Source organism: Microtus oregoni, unplaced genomic scaffold, assembly GCF_018167655.1.
Source record: "Microtus oregoni isolate MIOR12 unplaced genomic scaffold, Mior012 000003F_ref0000135, whole genome shotgun sequence".
Lineage (NCBI taxonomy): Eukaryota > Metazoa > Chordata > Mammalia > Rodentia > Cricetidae > Microtus > Microtus oregoni.
Window position 1 is genome coordinate 13,980,307 of NW_024543062.1, and position 22,613 is coordinate 14,002,919.

The 22,613-nt window shown below is 44.6% G+C and overlaps 1 protein-coding gene across 2 annotated transcripts in view; it reads right to left on the reverse strand.

The window, feature by feature from the left end:
• The window catches only part of Tpst1 (tyrosylprotein sulfotransferase 1), a 56,178-nt gene that overhangs the window by 26,492 nt on the left and 7,073 nt on the right, over positions 1–22,613 (reverse strand). For both annotated transcript variants that reach the window (XR_005974056.1, XM_041648976.1), the window contains exon 2: positions 7,007–7,955. Coding sequence is in view for 1 of the 2 variants with exons in the window: in XM_041648976.1 (XP_041504910.1) it covers positions 7,007–7,851 (845 nt within the window). In the remaining variant the exon portion in view is untranslated. The remainder of the gene's footprint in view (positions 1–7,006; positions 7,956–22,613) is intronic.

Consider the following 22,613-nt stretch of genomic DNA (forward strand, 5'->3'; position numbering starts at 1 on the left):
GCAGCAACATCTTGGTGTGTGGCCAGCCAGCCCTGCATTCTTTGCAAACAGCAAATCTGATTTCTTTTTTTTTTTAACGACCTAATGTGGTTATAAAAACACTGCATACCGTTTCTCAAATGTTCCCTCACTAGCACAGTCTGCTTTGGCCCTCCAGCATGAAGTGACAATCACTGTGGTTCAATGCTGCTTACAATTCTACAGAGCCTGTTCTGGACTTCAGGAGTAACCCAAGGGGCCAGTGCTAAAACGCTAACTAAAATCCCGTATGTGAACTGTCTTGATTTGCTTTCTGTTGCTATGATAAGACACCGTGACCAAAAGTAACTTGGGGAGGAAAGGATTTATTTGGCTTACACATCCCAATCATAGTCCATCCCTGAGAGCAGTCGGAGCAGGAACTAAAACAGGGCAGGGTCCTGGAGGAGGCATGAATTGTAGCAGAGACGACGGAGGCCACTGTTTGCTGTACGGCTCTCTCCATGGCTTGCTCAGCCTGCTTCCTTACAGAACCAAGGACGGCCCGCACAAGGGTGGTACTGCTCACAACAATCAGTAGTCCCGCAAATGTTTTCTCTTTATTTTTTAGACTTCCTCATTTTATTCTGTGTGTGTCACTGTTTTGCCTGAGTGCATGTATGTGCACCACATGTGTTGAATGCTGTGGAAATCAGAAGGTGTTAGATCCCCTGGAACTGGAGCTGCAGATGGTTATAAAGCACTGTGTGGGGCCTGAGGACTGAATCAGGATCCTCTACAAGAGCAGTAAATGCTCTTAACTGGAAGCCATCTCTACAGGGCCCCTGGGAGGCGTTTTCTCAACTGAAGTTCCCTCTTCCCAAAATGACCCTGGCTTGGGTTAAACAGACAAAAACAAGACAAAACAAAAAACTCAACTAAGCAGCAAGGGAAACCAACAGACTCATAATTGGATTTAGGTTGATGTTTTTGGTTTTTTGTTTGTTGTTGTTTGAGTGTTTGAGTCATGGTTTTATAAACCTGGCTGTTCTGGAACTCACTATCACCAGACCAAGCTGACCTTGAAATTACAGAGATCTACCTGCTTCTGGCTTGTTGTTAATTTAAAAATAAATGAATAAATAAATATTTCAGGGCCTGGGAGCTGGCTCCATCCATGGAACATTTGCCTTGCAAGTGTGGAGATGAGTCTGATCCTCAGAACCTATGTAAAACAGCATGTGCTTACAATCATAGAGCTGGAGCAGGAGACACAGGCAGATCCCTGGGGCTCAGAACCACAGTGACCGCACTTGAGAAACCACCCACAGTGACTTCTCCACAGGCACACATACACATGAGCATCAGCACATAGGTGTACCTCACATAAATGAACATACACTCCACTTTGCCCTAGTTGTTGCTTAGTGTATAATTTTCTTCAGAATGGACTCTACAAAGTCTGCGTTTCTTTTTGATGTGTGGCACTGAAGTTTGTGTTTGTCAAACTGGTGGTTAGCCAACAACCAGACAGAGTTTCTTTCTGTTTGTTTTTTTCTGTGTAGCTCAGGCAGTCCTGAAAGTCACTCTGTAGACAAGGTTGGCCTTGAACTCAGATCTGCTTGCCTCTGCCTCCCGAGTGCTGAGATTAAAGACTTGTTCCACCATTGCCTGACTAGATAAAGTTTTTTATATGCCTAAACCCACAAGAGCTCTGTGTGTGTTTGGGGCACTGCATTCAGGCAGCTGGTTTCTAACTCTGCCCTTGCCTGTGTTTTCTGTTTCTGTGGAGCCTTGGGCCCAGCCAGAAGTCCTCTCCAGGCAGGCATGCACACAAGTCCAGGACCTTGGCCATCTGCGCTGGCAGGAACACGTCAGAGACCTTGTACATGTTCAGGGTTTCTGGAGTTTGACCACATTGTTATCTACTGCCTCAGGTAGCATGCCAAAACCCCTAGATGTTTCTGGTAACAGGCCTCAATATTCTCAGCAGCTTCAGGGGCGAACCAGTTCTGGGTCAAAAGGAATAGAGAGACCTTTTCAAGGAACTACCAAAAAAGCAAACAAGCACCAATTCAGGCTGTCCATTCAGCCCAGCTGACAGAGTGATGATCAGGGCTGAGGTGAATTAAAAAAAAAAAAAAAAACCTATAAGTATCACCCTTCCCATGAAATTCAGATATTTTATGAGTAAGTACTCCCCGAGATGTTTTTAATAGATGCTTATTTTACATGTATGCGTGTTGCCTGCATGTATGTCATACACTGTTGCTGCAGCCAGAAGAGTGTCGGACTCTCTGTAGCCAGAGTGACAGTAATCAGAGGCTTGGAGAGCTTAGAACCAAACCCAAGGCTCCTCTCCAAGAGCAACAAGTGCTCTTACCTGCTGAGCCATCTCTCCGGCCCCCTAGATGTTTTGAGCTTTTGTGTAATTTCTAGATTTCTAAAAAACTTGATTCTCACAGGTTTGGTTATTTTCCTGTAGGTTGTGTACGTGTGTGTTTCTCACATGGAAGAAGAAAATCCCAGCTCTTTCCTGCATCATCTTTTTTTTATGTTACCCTAAACAGCAAAGTATTTTGTTTTTAATTATTACTTGTTTATTTTGTGTGTGAGCGTGTGTGTGTGTGTGTACACGTGTGTGTGTGTACGTGTGTTGCACGTATGAAGACCAGAGGACAACTTGTAAGGAGTCAGTTTTCTTCTACCAGTTGGGTCCCGGGATCAGACTGAAACTCGGGTCATCAGCCTTGAACACACGACTGACTTTTAGCCAGAATCATCTCACCTGCCCAGGAAACATTTTCAGAATCAGTTTTTATCATAAGCATTTTTAGGTGACCGTGTAAGGAAGAGTATGGAGGCAAGAGGACTCGGAAGAACTGGCTCTCTCCTTCTATGGATATGGAAAGCACCCTTCTCTGCTGATAACTCACTGGTCTCCAGAAAACATTTTATGATTGATTTATTTTTATTTTATGTATATGAATGTTTTACCTGCATGTATGTATGTGCACCATGTGCGTGCCTGATATGTACAGAGGTCAGAAGAGGGCTTAGGATCCCCTGGAATTGGAATTACATACTGCTGTAAGCCATGAAGAGTCAGGAAGAACAGCTAGGTCCCAGCCTCATTTCAGTCTTTCTTTGAAGATTTACTGATATTTATTTATTTGATTGTATGTGTGCACCTCATATGCGCAGCTGTCAGTGGAGGTGGAAGAGAACATCAGAGCCCCCGAAACTGGAGAAGTTGTGAATCATTCACTGGGAGTCCAGGAACTGAACTTGGTTCTCTGCAAAAAGCAGCAAGTGCTCTAACCACTGAACCACAACTCCAGTCGCCAGCAAAACATTTAAAACTATTTGAAGATGCCTCTTTCCTTCCTATTAAATCAACTTAATGCGAATTTACAATGTTGTGAACCTATGATAAAACAATAACAGAAAAGTCTGCACTCAAATAATGTGATAAATGATACTGGGTTTCCAATGAAATGGCAGAAACCATGACCCTTGCATGGAGTCCAGAAGCTGTTATTTCACAAGCAGCCAAGATGGCTGAGACGCAGTTGTTGAGAGAACAAAAGCCTTGGGTTTCCTTCAGCCTCTACACATTAGGAATACATACTGAAAAGTAACACAATCATGTTACAGAGACAGAGCAGAAAATTGTGCACTCAGAATAGGAAAGCTGCAACTGTAAAAACCAGAACATATTAACACATGACAGGAAGACGAGATGGGATTGGTGGCACATTCCTGAAGTTCCAACAGTCCAGAAATATAAGTAGAAGGGTCAAAAATTCAAGACCATGCTTAACTATTGTGACGGCTATTTCTGGTTGTCAACTTGACTACATTTGGAGTGAACTACAATACAGGAGGGCACACCTGTGGGAGACCTTTCGCTTGGTTTGAAATGGGTAAATCCAATTCTAGTCTGGACCTCTGAGGCAGACACCTTTGATCTTGAGGTGGGAAGATTAGTGATGTGGGATGCCCTTCTTTATGCTGTGAATACCATTGGTTAATAAAGGAGCTGATTTGGCCAATGGCCAGGCAGAATAGAGCCAGGCAGGAAATTCAAGCAGAGAGACAGGAAGAAAGAAGACAGAAGTGAGAGAGATGCCAGCCAGCAGTCGCTGGGAAAGCAAGATGTGAGGAACAAAACAACAAGTCTCATGGTAAAATATAGAATAGTAGAAGTGAGTTAATTTAAATTGTAAGAGTTGGTTAATAATAAGGCTGAGCTAACAGGCCAAACAGTTTTAAGTTTTAAGTTAAGTAATTAGTATTAAGCCTCAGAGTGGTTATTCGGGAACTGGTGGACAGGAGAGAAACCTCTGTTACAGACCCGCCTTTAATCGGGGTCATACCTTCTGCTGGAAACCTATCTAAGGACATGGAAGAAGAAAGTTTTTGCTCTTTGTCTGCTTGCCCTGGCCTTGCTAGCTAGCACACTCATTCCTTCACCGGCACTGGAACCTCTTTGGAACTCCAGCATACACTAAAGACCAGCTGACACATCCAGACTTGTGGACTGAGCAACCACTAGAGTCTCGGACTTTACATTCACGGCCAGCCATTCTTGGGTTAGCTGGACTGCAGCCTGTAAGCCATTCCAATAAATCCTCTTTACACACACGCACACACACACACACACACACACAGAGAGAGAGAGAGAGAGAGAGAGAGAGAGAGAGAGAGAGAGAGAGAGACAGAGAGAATCATTCTATAAGTTTTGTTACTCTAGAGAGCCCTGACTGATACAACTATATAGGGAGCTCAAGGCCACCATGAAGGCTGGGTCAGCAGACACTTAAAAAAATGGAACAGAAAGTCCAACGAAAGGCAAGTAACTGGAGCTTTGAGAACAGAGACAGAGGGATTCTGGAGCTGTGATAAGGGGGGAAAAATGCAAACCAATGCATAAAATTCTGTCCAGCCCTTCTATGGCAACAGAACAGAGCCTGCTCCTACCCAGCAGGTGGGAAACTCTACCCAGTAGACAGTACTCAAGAAGGCCTTATTCACAGAAAGCATGAAGTAGTTCAACAAATGAACCATGGACACAAAATTCTAAACACTCAATCTGCCAAGTAATTTAAATGAACTCCAGAACAAGGCTCAATACTTTTAGAGTATTTATAGAAAGTACAAAAATACCCAAGACCCAAAATAGTAATATTCACAATGTCTGGTGCACAAATAAGCAGAAAAACGTAATGAGTAATGAGAAAAATAATCAAACAAAACATGAATAAATCGGGGATTATGAAACACATTAAAAAGCTATTCCATAGACAGTTACCCAAGCAATGACATGAACAACAAAAAAAAAAAATAACCCTCAAAATCTTGATAGGTTTTTTTGAGGGGGAGGGTTGTTTTGTTTGAGGAAGGATCTCAGCTAAGCAGGGTGTCAACTGGCTTGCCTGGAACTCACTATATAGGTCATGCTGGTCTCCAACTCTGTCTCCTGAGCTCTGAGAGTCAAGACATATGCCACCATACCCATCATCTAATCAAAGTTTGAAAAGTATCATGCATTCTTTTTCATTGCTGCAGAAGATAAGATGGAAGAGGGGCTGGAGAGCTGTCAAAGTGAGAGTGCCTGCTGCTGTTGGGAAGGACCCAAGCTTGGCCAACAGTGCCCATGTCGAGCAGTTCACAACCCTGGTACTCCAACTCCAGACAACCTGATAGCCTCTTCTGGTCTCTACTGGTATTGCACTCACATAGCACACAAATAAAATAAATCTTTTTTTAAAAAGATGAATGAGCTTCCAGAATAAAATAGTAAGATCACCAGTCAACACGTGTGTGTGCATGCACGCATGTACACACACACACACACACACACACACACACACACACAAAGAAGAAAGAGAGCGCACAGAGTTTGGGGTTAGCCTAACTGGTTTTTGGTCTTGCTTTGGTCCATTACTTCCTCACAGTACCCCTTCCCTACGCTGTGGAGCAGGAATCTATATTCTGTACCACTGTATACTGGAAGTATGTGATCTGCTTTTTTATCTTAATTTTATAAGGGAATATATAGGAATAAAAGTGAAATTTAAGTATAACCAATTTACTCTCAATTTTTTAAAAATTTATTTATTTGTATTTTATGTACATTGGTGTTTTGCCTGCATGTCTGTTGTGTAAGGGCGTCAGATTCTTTGGAACTTGAGTTTCAGACAATCATGAGCTGCCATGTGGGTGCTGGGACTTGAACTGGGGTCCTCTGGAAGAACAGTCAATGCTCTTAACCACTGAGCCGTCTCTCCAGCCCCTACTCTACTGAATGTAGCAGCAACTTCTATTCGCATGACCTCACTGTAGGAATAAAAGTCACCAACAGATTATCAGTGCCAGGACAGCTAGTTCAGGAGAAAGAAAGCAGACACTGACATCTCACCAATGCTAAAATCACTGTTGTATGCATACTGAACTAACAATCTTCTTATATGAACTAGGTGCCCAGATTTTGGAGATTGTCTAACCTTTTGTAAAAACACAATGTATCTTTCACATACCCAAAAGCAAGGAAAGCGGTTCAGTCCTTTGGAAAAATACAAGAGCCCACCAGGGGCAAGCTCTGGAGTCTAATCTGGCCTTGCTCTTTCTGTGGTTGATCAACCTCCTACCTGCAGGAGATAATGATGTCCTTATCCGTCCCTGTGACATTTTCTAAATTCAGCTTGGTGATGTGACTTCAGTACAGGGTTTGCCCAGCAGCCCTGTCCCCAGCACTGCACAAACACACTTGCCTACATCTTTTCTCTTCTTTCTTGAGACAGGGTCTCTGTGGCCCTACCTGCTCTGCAACGCTTCACAGACCTGGTTGGCCTTGGACTCACAGAAGCTTGTCTCTGTGTCCCGCGCGCGCGCGTGTGTGTGTGTGTGTGTGTGTGTGTGTGTGTGTGTCTGTGTCCCGTGTGTGTGTGTGTGTGTGTGTGTAGCCTGAGTGAATGGCACACTTCTACATCTCCATCATTTGAATACAGGGTCAGAAAGAAGAAGAAACACTGCATGTACTCACTTTGACAGAGACACTCCCCCAGCTTTCCCGATCATTTCCTCATGGTGCAAAACTGAATGGTTCCACGGGATCTGGAGGAACTTCAAGAGCGTTCTCATCCACCGTTCAGGGTGTAAGACAAGCTGTTCATAGTGGACCATCATGCACTTTTTATACCCAACCTCCACACACTGGTTGTACATGGTTTCTATGGCCCGATTCCACTTGGTCAAGCAGTCCCTGTAGCTGTTCAAGTCAAATCCCGCTATGGTTACTTTTCGAGAAATCATGGAATGCACAGATGCCCGGCCATCTCGGATCATCAGGAGAAATTTGGCATTGGGAAATAACCTAGCAAGGTAAGTCAAAGATTTCAGGGCAAAAGGATCTTTGTTACATAAATAAGGCGCTGGCTCCCCGTGTTTAACAATGACCTCCAGAAGGAAGGCTTGCATGGCAGAATCCAGCACTTCATCAGTGACACCAGCCTCGTCCAGGCGGATCTTCTCTTTACTGGACCGGGACCACATCTGCTTCAGGGCAAGGATCCGAGGGATGACCCGGGTTTCCTCTCCACAGCGGATGTCAGGATGTGCATCCAGCATAGCCCTCATGAGCGTTGTTCCACTCCGGGGCACACCTCCAATAAATATTAAAGGCATATCTTTGTGATAGGTGAATGTTTTGTTGTCTTTGCTGTCCAGGTCAGGTCGCACAGTCGTCTTGGGGTTCTCCAGTCTAGCTGGCTGGCTGTGTTCCTCTATTCGGTGATGGCACTCCATGGCATGCTGGCCCAAGTAAAACACTGTCACAGAACTAATCACCAGACATGCCAAAAGTAGGTTCTGCTTCAGCTTTCCCACCATCTTGATGTGGTTATCTTCTTTTTAAACATATATTTTACTCAAAATTATTTTTGTCAAGAAATGTTCAGGCCATGGAGATTCTACTTCAGAAAGATGGTCAGCATCTGGTAGAAAAACAAAGATTACATTATGATTATACCAGTCAGCAATGGTTCTAGCCAGAAAGCAGCAGAAGCGACCTGGATGCTTGACTCTCCTAAGAATGTAAGATCCACAGATGTGAGCAAACAGTGAGGCACATGGTGCAGGTCTATAACCCAGCTACTCAGGAGGCTGAGACCAGCAGACTGTATTAAGGCCAGTCTACATTCGAGGACAGCGTGGGTAACTTCGTAAGTCTGTCTCAAAGTAAAAGGATGCTGGGAATACAGCCTAATGGCAGAGTGCTTGCCTACCATGAAGACCCTCTAGAAGAGAGCCCCATCCCCTCAAACAAACAAAAAATGCTTATAATTAGAAACAGCTTTTTTTTTTATTTAACAAACATGAAGCTATGCACCTGGCTCATAACAGAAAAACAAAACCATTTTTAACAGCAAATTTAGCAAATATTTAATACATTCCACTTGTATTCAAATTGCTACACACAGAAATACACATCAATCTTCTAGCTGTTCCACCTCCCTACCCGCAGAGAGTATGAGTGTGAGTGTGTCTGTGTTCTCTAAACATACCCTACTGACTCTGTTTTCCAGCAGGATGCTAACTAAAACAGAAAAAAAAAATCTATGTGGAGAAGTAACTGGATATACTAGAGAAGAAATACATTCCAGGCTGGGGAGATGGCTGAGCCATCCTGCTGCTCTTGCAGAGAACATGGGTCCAATTCCTGGCACCCACATGGTGGCTAATAATCATCTATGACTCCAGTTTCAGGGGATCTGATGGACTTTCCTGGCTTCCACAGGTGCCAGGCACATGTGATACATACATATAGGCAGACACACACACACACATAGACAAAATACCCACACACATAAAATAAAAATTTTTAAAAATCTTAGAAAAGGAGGAGGAGAATATATTCTGAGAGTCAGGACTTCCAGCTCTGGCCCAGTGACAACGCAGCCAATCCCCCCTCCCCTCAGCAATTATAGCTTGATTAACAACTGGGCCTTTCAGTGCTCTGGAAATCAAACAACCTAAGAACATTTACAACTGAACACTATAAAAGCAGGTCAGAACAGCGAGTCTGTAACTCCGCCATCCCCCAGCTCAGTAGGTAACATGAGCAGCAGGACAGTGAACAGTTGGCACTGGTAGCTTTTGCTCTTAAGTGGAGGGAGCTTGTTAATCTGAGGTGGGGAACAAGACACGTGCCCAAGTGCACTGTCAAGCTGAACAAAGTGAGCAACTCTAGAAGGCTGAGGCTGTGCCGGCTGAGCAACGCAGGCACAAAGAAATCAGGAATGGAGAAGTTTGTACGGCTCAGATTTACAATCCTAAGATTTTGAGGCAGGTAAAATGCCAGGAGTTTGGTGCTAGCCTGGGCTATATACTGAAATCTAGGTCAGACTGGACTAGTAAATACCGTCTGAAAAAAAAATTAAAGAAGGAGAAGGGGGAAAGGGAAAAAGAAAAAGGGAAAGGAAGACGTAGATGTACAAACAGCCTGAACTTGACAGCTCCCCTGCTCCAGGCCAGATGTATGGGTGGAAGAGCTTAATGTCTCAGTGGTCTAAGCCACGCACTAATCAAACACCTGCACACAGTATATAGTGTATCTACACAGACAAGCTTACAGAGAGAAGAGTCTGCAGAAGCAGGAATTTAACTGCCAACAGGCAGTATGGACTTTGTCCAGTAGATGAAAATCTCCTGAATGTCCTGCTGTCACAGTTGCACAACTATAAATCTAATAAAATCATTGAACTCTAACAATGGGTGAGTATTATGACATACAAATCACACCTCAACACAGCTGTTTTCTAAAAATGAATACATAATTAAAAAATGGTTTAATGGTCTCAGCGAGCTATACCAACCAAAATCTGGTTTTCGTTTATTCATTTATTAATCCATTTGATGCAATGGAGTGTCTAGTATTCTGTCAGGCATTGCACAGACTTCAATCAAGAACCCTGAGAAATATGCTGAGATCAAAAAAAAAGATTGACTTAATTTAAAAAAGACTACAAGGGGCTGGAGAGATGGCTCAGAGGTTAAGAGCATTGCCTGCTCTTCCAAAGGTCCTGAGTTCAATTCCCAGCAACCACATGGTGGCTCACAACCATCTGAAATGAGATCTGATGCCCTCTTCTGGCCTGCAGGCAGACACACAAGACAGAATATTGTATACGTAATAAATTAAAAAAAAAAAGACTACAAATAAAAAGCATTAATTAAGACGACTGGTAGCAATACAGCATTAAAAAGTCTTCATACAAAATAGTAACCATTATATGGAAGGCACTCCTAAGATGTTATCCCAGGATTTAATTTAAAAGGGAGTATATGGGAAGGAAAAAAAAACAATGGCAAGAAGACCAAGAAACAGAAAACAGAGTAAGAGTCAACCCTGGAACAGCAACATTCTGGTTGATGAAATTAGAACTATATTATAAGGATGATGGGGACCTTCCCAAACTGGAAGAGGGGGGCATTCTATAGAGCTGAGGGTCTATTTCACCCAAATGACGGCAGGCCCAAGGATGACACACAGCATGACAATTTTAAACATATAGGAAACAACTCAGCAGGACATAAAAAAAAAAGAATATAAGAAGGGGGCTGGAGAGATGGCTCAGTGGTTAAGAACACTGGCTGCTCTTCCAGAGGACCTGAGTTCAATTCCCTACATGGCAGCTCACAACTCTCTACACAACTCAAGTAGATTTGACTCCCTCACACAGACATGCATGTCAAACACCAATGCACATTAAACAAACAACAACAACAAAAAAGAACCAAAGGGCCAAATAACCAGCCAGATGTCTCAACTCAATGTTTGTCCTTGTGTGTGTGTGCGTGTGCGTGTGATGTATGTGAGTGTGTGTCTGTATATAGAAGTCAGAGGGCTGGAGAGATGGCTCAGGGGTTAAGAGCATTGCCTGCTCTTCCAAAGGTCCTGAGTTCAATTCCCAGCAACCACATGGTGGCTCACAACCATCTGGAATGAGGTCTGGTGCCCTCTTCTGGCCTGCAGACATACACACAGACAGAATATTGTATACGTAATAAATAAATAACTATTTAAAAAAAAAAAGAAGTCAGAGGTCAACCTTGGTATCATCCTCAGAAGCACGAGCCACCTCCTGAGACAGAGATTTCTCTTGGCCTGGAACTCACCACTTGTTACACTGACAAACCAGTGAGCCCCGAGGCTCGACCTGTCTCTACCTTCCCAGCACTGGGATTACAAGCAAGCACCACCACACTCGGCGTTTTTTTTACATGGGTTTTGGGGGTCAAATTCACATCCTTGTGCTTGCTAGGCAAGCACATTACTAAAGCCTTCCCTCAAATCAGTCTTTCCTTAAAAAAAAAAAACTTACTTATTAAGTAAACAGTGTCTTATTATATATACAGTATTCTATCCGCAATGCATGCGTGCAGGCCAAAAGAAGGCATCTAATCTCACTATAGATGAGCCACCATGTAGTGGCTGGGAATTGAACTCAGGACCTCTGGAAGAACAGGCAGTGCTCTTAACCACTGAGCCAACTCTCCAGCCACCAGTCTTTCTGTCAAAGTGGCACTTACTTAGGCTACGATTTGAAGAATGAGTAGGAGTGAGGCAGCATGAAGTGAAGGGCATGCTGAGCTCAAGAGCCCATGTTGAGAAGGCATTTGAACACTGTCAAGGAGAAAAGGCCAATGTAGTTCCAAGGCAGGGAACAAGGGGGCAGATGAAGAGACGAAAGCAGGCAGGGCTGGACTCCAAACCTCACAGTGCCAGTCAGGATGATGATTGTGCAGCATCATTAAATGTGACTGATTGTAAGCAAGAGGCACTTGATCAGACTTAGGATCATTCTAGCCAAAACAACCTTGACAACGAATAAAGCTGAAGGACTCCCACTTTGAAGTTTCAGAACTACAAAGCCACTGGAATGACGCCGACCTAAAATGACTAACAGAAACAGAGACTGTCCAGAGCAATGAGTTTATTTGGAAATAGCAAGAGACCGTGACCCAGGATTCATGTGCCATGACAGGGCATTCAAGGGGAACTGTTTAAAGACAGAGGGCTAGAGAGATATTTCAAGGAGCAAAATGCTTGCCTTGAAAACACTAGCACATTTCCACCCTCAGAATCCATGCTAAGGCACACATGGGAAAACAGGTAAGCATCTGCCATGCAAGTCAGACAACCAGAATTCAATTCCTCCAACACACAGGAGAAGCAGAGAGCTGTCTTCCAGTGGTTTTTCTTTACCTGCACATACACTGTTTATATACACATGTGCACACATGCACACAACATTTGTGTGTGATCTCAGCAAAGGGAGGTGGAGACAGTGCTGGTCAGCCTGTGTAACCTGCTTGGCAAATAAAAGGTGGGGGGCACCAGAGGAACGACACTGGAGGTAGTCATCTGGCCTCCCAACATGTGTGTGCCCACATGTAGTCCGGACAGACTGAAACTGGGAGAGCGCTTGCCTGGTATGCATGAAGAACTGAGATCATCCCCAGCACCACATAAACCCAGCATAGTGGTACATGCCTGCAATCCCTGAACTTAGGAGGTGGAGGCACGAAGATCAGGAGGTCAAAGCCAGCCTTGCATACATACAGGAGACCCTGTTTCAAACAAACAAAAAGTCACAAAATTGTGTAGAAAAAGGTCAGTTTTACTATATGTAAGTTTTCGTTCTTTTATTTTTCTCTTTTGGTTTTTCAAGACAGGGTTTCATTAAAGAAACCCTGGGATTTCAGGTGTGCATCACCACTGCCCAGCCTGATTCTTCTTTTACTTTTATTTGTGTGTGTGTGTGTGTGTGTGTGTGTGTGTGTTTGTGCGCGCGCACGCGCGCACGCAGGTGCTGGAGGAGTCTAGATGAGGGTGCTGGATGCCCTGGAACTAGAGCTGCAGGAAGTTGTGAGATTCGCCCGACATGGGTGAAGAGCAGAATCCACGTGATGCAGGAGCATAACCACTGAGCCGTCTCTCAAGCTCCTGTTTTTTCTTTTTAGTGAAGGAAAATTTGAGGGGAACTGTGATATTTTGGAAAACAAGAAAGTGAATTGACCAAACGGTACTCAGTGGTGTGGGTCCAGTGGCAGGGAACGAAGTGAACAACAAGTGTTACTGGTACCGACAGAGAAATGATTCTAGGAAAAGTTCTCAAGTCTAGTTCACAAATTCTTCAATGAAATTTTCCAAATGACTGAAATCTGGACAAAGCACACTCAACTCAGTGAAACAGGGCAGAGCTAATTTTCGGGGCTTTAACAATCGTTGCTTGATCTTTGGGTTGTCGCGGGAGTGTCTTCCTAACGGGATCCATTTGTTTCAGGGCTTTCTGAGCATGCTACAGGAAAGCAGAGAAGCAAAACTACACACAATTATTCTGATTGAGCAAGGCTTTCTGATAAAAACTTACACATTTCATATTTTAAATTATATTTAACTTGCTAACTTTTGACAACTGTCGGGACTCAATGGATGACAGATGACTCAAAGTTACCTTAGCAGCAAGGAAAGTCAACTGAAGGCAGGGGTGTGACTCTGGTAGTGTTTGCCCAGCATGCATAATGCCTTGGCTTCTAGCCCCATGAGGGGGGAAAAATCCACTCAGTTGTAAAACAAAAACAAACAACTAGCTACCCTTCTAAAATCAAAAATAAAAAGTAGATGCTTACCAAAACTTAACAAGGTGAGCTGGCCATGGTGTCGCATGCCTTTAATGCCAGCACTTAGAGGCAGAGGCAGGTGAATCTTTCTCTTGAGTTCAAGGCCAGCCTGGTCTACAGAGAGAGTTCCAGGACAGCCGTGGCTAAACCCTGTCTCAAAAAAGTCAAAGAGAAAAAAATAAATAAATAAACAAGATGGCCATGGCTACTGTCCCAGTACTTAAAAGCTAAGGCGAGAAGATGAGGAATTCAAAGCCATTCTTAGCTTCAAGGTCATCCTTAGCTACTTATGGATTTGGAAGCCAACCTGACCTAGAGACTCTAGCTCAAAAAAAGAAAAGGTTAACATGGCTGATGCCTACAGTGTAATTAGAAATTAGCAATTTCCCAATAAACATCTCAACTACCTATCCTGAGCATACTGATAGTATCAGAATATATCTCAGAACATAGATCTTTGTGGCCCTACATGTGACTTTTGCACACTTAACAGGCCATCAAGGTCACCAAATGGCTGCTCCAGCTAAGGACAGAAGGATCAGTTGGGCACCTCAGCCAGACAAAAATACCAAAAAAAGCCAAGCGATGGTGGCGCACGCCTTTAATCCCAGCACTCGGGAGGCAGAGGCAGGCGGATCTCTGTGAGTTCGAGACCAGCCTGGTCTACAGAGCTAGTTCCAGGACAGGCTCCAAAGCCACAGAGAAACCCTGTATCGACAAACCAAAAAAAATCCAAGAAACGGTCTTTCGCGTCTGCAAAACATTTTCCTTATTTTTACTAACTTATGAAGTTCGACTTCCTCTTTGGATGTTTCTCAAGTTGGAAGACCACAGGTCCAGACTGCAGCTCTGCTACAAGGGGCCTCGGGTCACCCTACTTCACAGATGACCAAGCTGAGGCTCAGGCAGTATGTTCTCCTCAGCACTTCTGCTACAAGGGGCCTCAGGGTCATCCTGCTTCACAGATGACCAAGCTGAGACTCAGGCAGTATGTTCTCCTCAGCACTTCCCTAGGTCTCACCAAATCTTCAAATGTCCTTTTGCATTTTATCTTACATATTGTATTTACTCCAAAAGACGTTCAATCCCTATAGCCCAAAGACTTTGTCTACGCGCCACCTCCACCACAGCAGGCGTAGTGGAAAGACAGTGCTCATCACACGCAGTCATCTTCAGTGAGCTTCCAAAAGGACCCATCTGGCAGCAACATTCTCTAGCTAGGAGACAGTGTCAAGCATGAGGTCCCTACTCACATCGTGATGTTATTCCTCTCAAAGCCTTGGCAAGTAGCCCTTTAAGAAAGCATGGGACCGGGGATATGGTTCAGTGGATAAAACCCTAGCCAGGCAAGTGTGAGAGCTGGAGCCTAGAGCACACATAAAAAAGTTGGACAGGCATGGTAGCTGCCTGTGATCTTAACACTTGGGAAACAGTGACAGGGATTCCCCAAGGCAAGCTGGCCAGTTAAGACTCGCCAAATCAGTGAGAGACCTTGCCTCAATAAAGTGGAGAGAGATTGAGGAAGACACTATTGAGTCCAGGCCTACACACAAACCCTAAAGAAAAAAAATGACATGGCAGGGCTGGAGAGACAGCTAAATGGTTAAGAGCACATACTGGCCTACAGTGGTGGCGCACACCTTTAATTCCAGCACTCAGGAGGCAGAGGCAGGAGGATCTCTGTAAGTTTGAAGCCAGCCTGGTCTACAGAGCAAGTTCCAGGACAGTCAGGGAAACACAGAGAAACCCTGTCTCAACAAACAAACAAGCTAACAAACAAAGGGCACATACTGTTCTTTCTGAGGACAGTTCACACCTGGCTGTAAGCCCAGCTCCAGGGGGAATCTTAATAGCTTTGACCTCTGTGGATACTTGCCTACACACTCACATATTGCCCCCATGTACATAATTAAAATAATAAAAAGAAATCTTCTTAAAAGACATTGAAGTAGGAGGACTTGTTGGGAAGAAAGGGTCCAGTAGGAGAAGGAACTAAGAGAGGACCATGGGAGGGTATAGTGAAATATTTTATATATGTGAATATATTATATGCAAATATTTCACATATATACTACATATATGTGAATATGTTATATTCGTATATTTTATATATATTATATATATGAAATTGTGAAAGGCTAAGTCAGTCAAAAAAAGAGAAAAGAAAAAAGCACAGTAAAGGCTGGCCTGACCATTTCCTTACACTTCTACCAGTGTATACATGCAAGTGTATATGGACATCCGTGTGATAAGAGAGAGGCCTCTTCCCAGCACCTTAAATGCTGTATCATGTCTTTTCAAAAAAGTAGGAGCAGTGTTTTCTCAGCTGGGGCCTTTACAGAGATAAGGCTAAATACAACCAGCACAGACCTTAGAATGCTTAGTTTCATTTTTAGCTTCAAGAGGAAGACAAAGAATTGACATGCTGCAAAACATAACTTAACACTCTGACCAGAACTGGTCCACTGCAGCCTGTTCTTCCTCTTTCATTGCTTATGTACAGTCCTGGAGAACAAGGAAAAGGCTTTCCATGCTAGGCAACCATTCTACCCGCACTCCCCAAAATCTCCGCAAAATTTCCAAAGTACTTCAGCACTGAGCTGGAGAGATAGACGGCTCGGAGGTGACCAGCACTGGCTGCTCTCCCAGAGGAACCAGATCTGATTCCAGCACCCACATGGTGGCTCACAACTCTGTAACTCCAGGCGCAGGGAATCCTCCTCTTCTGCCCTCCATGGGCACTGCATGGATGTGGTACACAGGCACAGAAATAGGCAAGACACCAAACTCATAGAATAGATGAATATTAAAAACAGCACTGCCAGATGTGGTGGGGGACACATTTAATCACAGCACTCGGGAGGCCAAGGCAATTGTGTCTCTTTGGTTCGTGCCTTGTGGCAAGCTCCAGGCCAGTCAAGGCCATATTTGAGACCCTATCTCAAATAAATAAATAAATAAATAAATAAATAAACAAACAAGAAAAATGAATTAAATAAATAAAATAAAACCAGTAATGACTGGCCAGCAAGATGAGTTCATGAGTAAAGGTGCTTGCTGCCACATCTGACGATCTACATTCAATTCTCTACACTCACATTAAAATAGGAGAGAACAGACTCCTGCAAGCTATGCTCTAAGCTCCACACACACACCAAGGCAAAGTCCACCCACCTCTCCTATATACATATACACATAATAAATCAGTGAAATTAAAACGCCACACTGTGCATGTGCAGAAGTCAGAGGACAGCTTGAGGGAGTTGCTTCTTTCCTTCCTTGGGCTTAAACTCAGGTTGACAGGCTTGCTGTCAAGTGTCTCTACTGATTCATCTTGCTGGCCCTGCTACAGATTCTGTAGTTTTTTTGTTGATTGGAAGTAGGGAGCAGGAATGACTCGGCAGTTAAGAACATTGACTTCTCTTCTAGAGTGTAGTGATATTTTGTTTGTGCTGTAACAAATGAAGTTTGCCTGAAGATCAGAGTGCAGAGCTAGCCATAGAGGCCAGGCAGTGGGGCACATACCTTTAATCCCACCACTCAGAGACGGACCTCTCTAAGTTCAAGGCCACCCTGGGCTCTGCTAGACTGAGTCAGTCTAAAAGAGAAACAGAGCCAAGCAGTGGTGGCACACACCTTTAATCCCAACACTTGGGAGGTGGGGACAGGAAGTGATGTGGCTGGGTGGAGAGAGGAATGTAAGGTGGGAAGAGACAGAAGCTCAGGACTCGGTCTGAGGTTTCATAGAGATGGCATTCAGTCTGGGGACTTATAGAGACAGGATACCTATTTGGTCCGAGGATCTCATAGAGGTAAGAGCTAGTAGCTGGTTGCTCTGCTGTGATCTTTCAGCTTTCACCCCCTAATATCTGACTCTGGGTTTTTATTATTAAGATCAATTAGAAATCAAGTTATACCACAGGACCTGGGTTCAAGTCCCAGAACACGGCAGCTCCTAACTGTCTAAAACTACAGTTCCAAGGGAACTGACCCCTCTTCTGGCTTCAGTGAGCACGAGGCACTCATGTGATACACATGACATACTTGCACGCAAAACACCCATATGCATGACATAAAAATAAATACATCTCCCGTCTTCAACACAACTCCTAAAGCTAAGGCTCACGGAATAAGTGTAGAAGAGCGGCAGGAACATTGTAAGACCAGAGGGCAGGCAGGAAGCTGCTGTGAGGTTTCCTCTCCTAGGAATGTGAGAGAAGCTACACCATGAAGCTGCACCAACGTAGATGCCCAACCATGGTGTGAACAAGGATGACACCTACAGATATGCTGATGTGGAAGAAGGAAAGCTCAGGAGGCCTCAACCCTAGACAAAGAACTCCAAGGAAGGACCTGACTGGAGGCAGCACACTTCAATAAGCATGCTATGGTCAGGAGGAATGCGAGCTGGCCAGGCATTAAGAACTGCCCCTAACATCCAGGATAGACTCCACGGCGGGGGAAATACAAGCTAAAAGCCCAAGCACTTTTGAAAGATCAAGTTAAATAAAATAATGTCTAGGGGTTGTATTAAGAACACTGGAGGGTGCCGGGCGGTGGTGGCGCACGCCTTTAATCCCAGCACTCGGGAGGCAGAGGCAGGCGGATCTCTGTGAGTTCGAGACCAGCCTGGTCTACAAGAGCTAGTTCCAGAACAGGCTCCAAAACCACAGAGAAACCCTGTCTCGAAAAACCACAAAAAAAAAAAAAAGAACACTGGAGGCGTCAGGTGGTGATGGCGCACACCTTTAATCCCAGCACTTGGGAGGCAGAGACAGGTGGATCTGAGTTTGAGGCCAGCCTGGTCTACAAAATGAGTTCCAGGATAGCCAGGTCTACACAGAGAAACCCTGTGTTGGAAAAACCAAAACAAACAAACAGAAGAACTCTGGAGGGTAGGTGAGTGGAGGAGGACATCTAACGAGACTAGTGAGCGGACCTGCTGAAACTCAGCAAGGATCACTGTTGGCTCAATATAATGATCCATTTTTTAGATACATAGGACATTTGTCAAAAGACGATAAGATGAGGCCAGCAAAATGGTTCTGCAGAGTGGTTAAAGGTGCTTGCCCCCAGTGATGCAAGCCTGGGACCTGAGCTCTGTCTCCAGAACCAGTGTAAAGGTGAAAGAATCTATTCCAGAAAGTCGTCCTCTGTTCTCCACAAGTGCACCATGGTACGCACGCACGCGCGCACACACACACACACACGTGCACACATGCAGGCGGTTTTGCTGACTCAGTCCTCTTCTGGATTCTTCAACTCAAGTCTAACAGTCAGCTATAACCTATGGTAATCAACACATTTTCATGCGCAAACACACACACACACAAGGGAGAGCTGATCCAACAATTTATTTCCATTCGGCCACTCAATCAAGCTTATGCCTTCCTAGCAACTTTGTAGAATTAATCCAGACAAGGGAAAGGAGACGAGAAGGGGGCGCCGAGTCCGTCTCACAGCCAGGTGGTCACAGGAGATGGGAGCTGAGCTCGGTCTGAGTCACGGCATGAGACAAAGCACTGAGTCACAGTTTCCTCACCCACAGAACAAGAGCAATGACAAACCCTTTCACAGCAATCAGGGTGGAATTATGGAAGGAAGGTGCAGGGAGTGGAGGAAACAACACACCTGCAAGGCTCTCCCTTCTAAAGAGTAGCTTCCAAGGCGCCCACACATGCTGGTCCTTGTCCCCCACCTTGCCTGCCCTCAGGACTACTCACACCAGCGCCAGCTTGTCGACAACTGCCTGTGCTCGCCTCCTGTGCTGTTCCCCTTTTCCTTCACACATCTCCTCAGGGAGGGCCGCTGACTCTGGGTACTCTTTTTCCATCCTCCAGCCCAAAATCAACCACTTCCCCTTTCTGCAACCTCAAACGACTGGGTAAAAACATCTTGTGTTCACTCAGACAGACCACTGTGAGTGGTTAGTTTACTCCAGCAGACTGCAATCTTGGTGAAAACCCATCATCATCCAGTATGCTGTGGATACGTGAACAGTAGGTGAGGATAAAACCAGGAACCCATGGGTAAATATGAAGCAAAGTGTTTCCTAAATCTTATAGAAACACCTATAGAGTCACCTGAAACAAAGAAATATTCAACAGGCCGGGCGGTGGTGGCGCACGCCTTTAATCCCAGCACTTGGGAGGCAGAGGCAGGCGGATCTCTGTGAGTTCGAGACCAGCCTGGTCTACAAGAGCTAGTTCCAGGACAGGCTCCACAACCACAGAGAAACCCTGTCTCGAAAAACAAAAAAAAAAAAAAAGAAAAAGAAATATTCAACAAAATAACCAAAATAAAACAAAGAACTACAAGTAAACAGAAACAAAATCATCTGAAAGCAATGTATTTTGTGTGTATGGGTGTGTCTGTGTACCACGTATGCCCTGATGCCCATGGAGGCCAGAAGAAAATGTTGGACCCCTTGGGACCAGGCTTACAAATGGTTGTGAGCCACCATGTGGGTGCTAGGAATTAAACCAGGTCCTCTGGAATAGCAACCAGTTCTCTTAACTGCTGCACCATCTCTCCAGCCCTATTCTGCTGTTAGTTCACTATCTTCTTCTTGATAGGACTTCTCTGTGTAGCCCTGGCTGTCCTGGAACTCACTCTGTAGCCCAGCCTGGCCTCAAATTCAGATCCACCTGCCTCTGCTTCCTGAGTGCTGGAATGAAAAGCATGCCCAACCACTGTCTGGCCTTCTTTTTTTCTAATCAACAAAATAACTATAGAATTCATGGAAGGAGCAGCAAGACCGTTCAGTGGGCAAAGACACTTGGCACCAAGCCTGTCAGCCTGAACTCAATCCCAAGGAGGGAAAGACGCAATTCCCTCAGCTTGTCCTCTGACTTGCATACATTTGCACTGTGGCATGTGTGCACACAAGATAAAAATATAAACAAATTATCCATAGCCTATGGCTGAGCCTCAACTTTCTTCAGTCAGTTCATTCACTACCCCAGGGTGAAAATGCACTCACCATCCCCTGCTTAAAACCTGTGGTGGGCAGTTCCTCTCAGAAAGTCACCCACAACCAAAATGTAAGTCCTCTTTGGGATCCAGCCCCAGCCTTCATCTGCCTTGGCCTCTAACTCTGGTCTCCCCTTCTCCCACCCAGTGCTGCCCATGTCAACTGAAACATCTCTGAAGTGCTTGTGCAAGGCACCACCACATCTATACCTAACCCCCACTCATCCTTTCAACTTCAAAGCCATCCTCAGTGCCATGGTACTAACATCTACCACGCCTCTCCGTTACATTAGATGGTTAATTTGTCTGCTTTTCCAATCAACTTTGAGCTCCTTAAAAGCAGGACTTTTTATTTTTTTATTTTTAAATATGAGTATGTGTGTGTATATAAGTACAGTGTCCACAGAGGCGAGAAGAGCACGTGGAGATCCCCTAGAGCTGGGGTGACAGGCAACTGTGAACCATCTGATGTGAGTGCGGGAACTGAACTTAGATCCTATGTGCGCTTAACCACTGAGCCATCTCTCAAGCCCCCAAAACTGGAACAAATTTGTTCTGAATGCATTAGTTTCGACTGCCGAGAAGTTAGTGGTGCTGGTGATGGCTGTAACTAGAGCCTGTTGTGATTTCCTGGAGATGCTGCCAACACTTCACCCTTTGGCTTACTCCACAGACTACAGCATACTGTAGTATACGCATATTGGCTATTCACTACAGCACAGAGTGGTCACATTAAACGTCCTCACCAACACTCTAGGTAGCTAACACCTTCCTAAGGTTAGACTACTGGTCCTTTCTTCCAAGCTTAACGTTATAATTTCGCCACCCTTAGAAAGGCTAGAAACACAAAGTTCACCTTCTCTTTCTTTTCCTTTGAGCCACCACTGGTTTGTTTCTTTCGCACGTGCATGTCTGTGGAATGCATGCATGCATGTGTGTGCTTGAATGTGATTAGGACTCAAAGTCTTAATCACTCTCCACTTTGTTAACTGAAGTGGGATCTTTCATAGACTTTGGCTTGTCTATGAAATACACTCACCATCCCCTGCTTAAAACCAGCTCACTCCTGGGATCTTGTTTCTGGCTCCCAAGTGCTGGAAAAACAGACAGTTGCCGTTATTTCCTGGTTTCTACACAGGTTCCAGGAGTCTGAACTCTAAACCTCATGCTGTGTGGAAAGCGCTTTATGCACTGTGTCATTGTCCCAGGCCTTGGAACCCATTTTTTAATTGTACATGATGTTTGCCTACACGTATGTCTAGGCATCACATGCATGCCCCATGTCTGTGAGGGCCAGAAGAGGGCACTGGGTATCCAAGAACTGGAGACAGAGATGGTTGTGAGCCACCGTGTGAGTAATGAGAATTGAACCTGGGTCACCTGGAAGAGCAACAGGAACACTCACTTATGCACTGAGTCATCTCTCGAGCCCCTAATCCACTCTTTATCTATTTGTCTATTACATCTGCTTGTATCAACTCACACTCTCACTAATACATAAGACAGAATCTTACCCTTATTTTGATCACTTATGCTTGATGCAAAAAATAACAAGTTCATGCACTGTGGAATTGGAAGGGAGCACCAAATTAAAGAAACATTTCTAAGAATAATTTTAGATGGGAAGAAACTGAGGCTCAGAAGGATGATTTTCTTCCTGAGTCTACTTGGCAAACTGCTGGTAAAGCCAGGAGCCAGCTAGGTCTGACTCTGTACTACGGTGCTTCCCAGACAGACACACTAGGGACGACGTGAGCAAAAGCTATGTGTGCACTGTTAGAGAAACAAAGCACAGTTAAGATTTTCTAAAGTTGTCTTCCATAAGCAAACAGTTCATATTTTCTCTGGAAGAATCATCTCAAATATACTTAGAATGATGAGAGAAAAACCTAATCCACGCACGCACGCTTCACTTTCACAGGTGGAAAGCATGCATTCCCCACGGGTTTTGCCTCTCCACAGATTGCACCTGCTTAAGTGCTGGAGAACTAGGT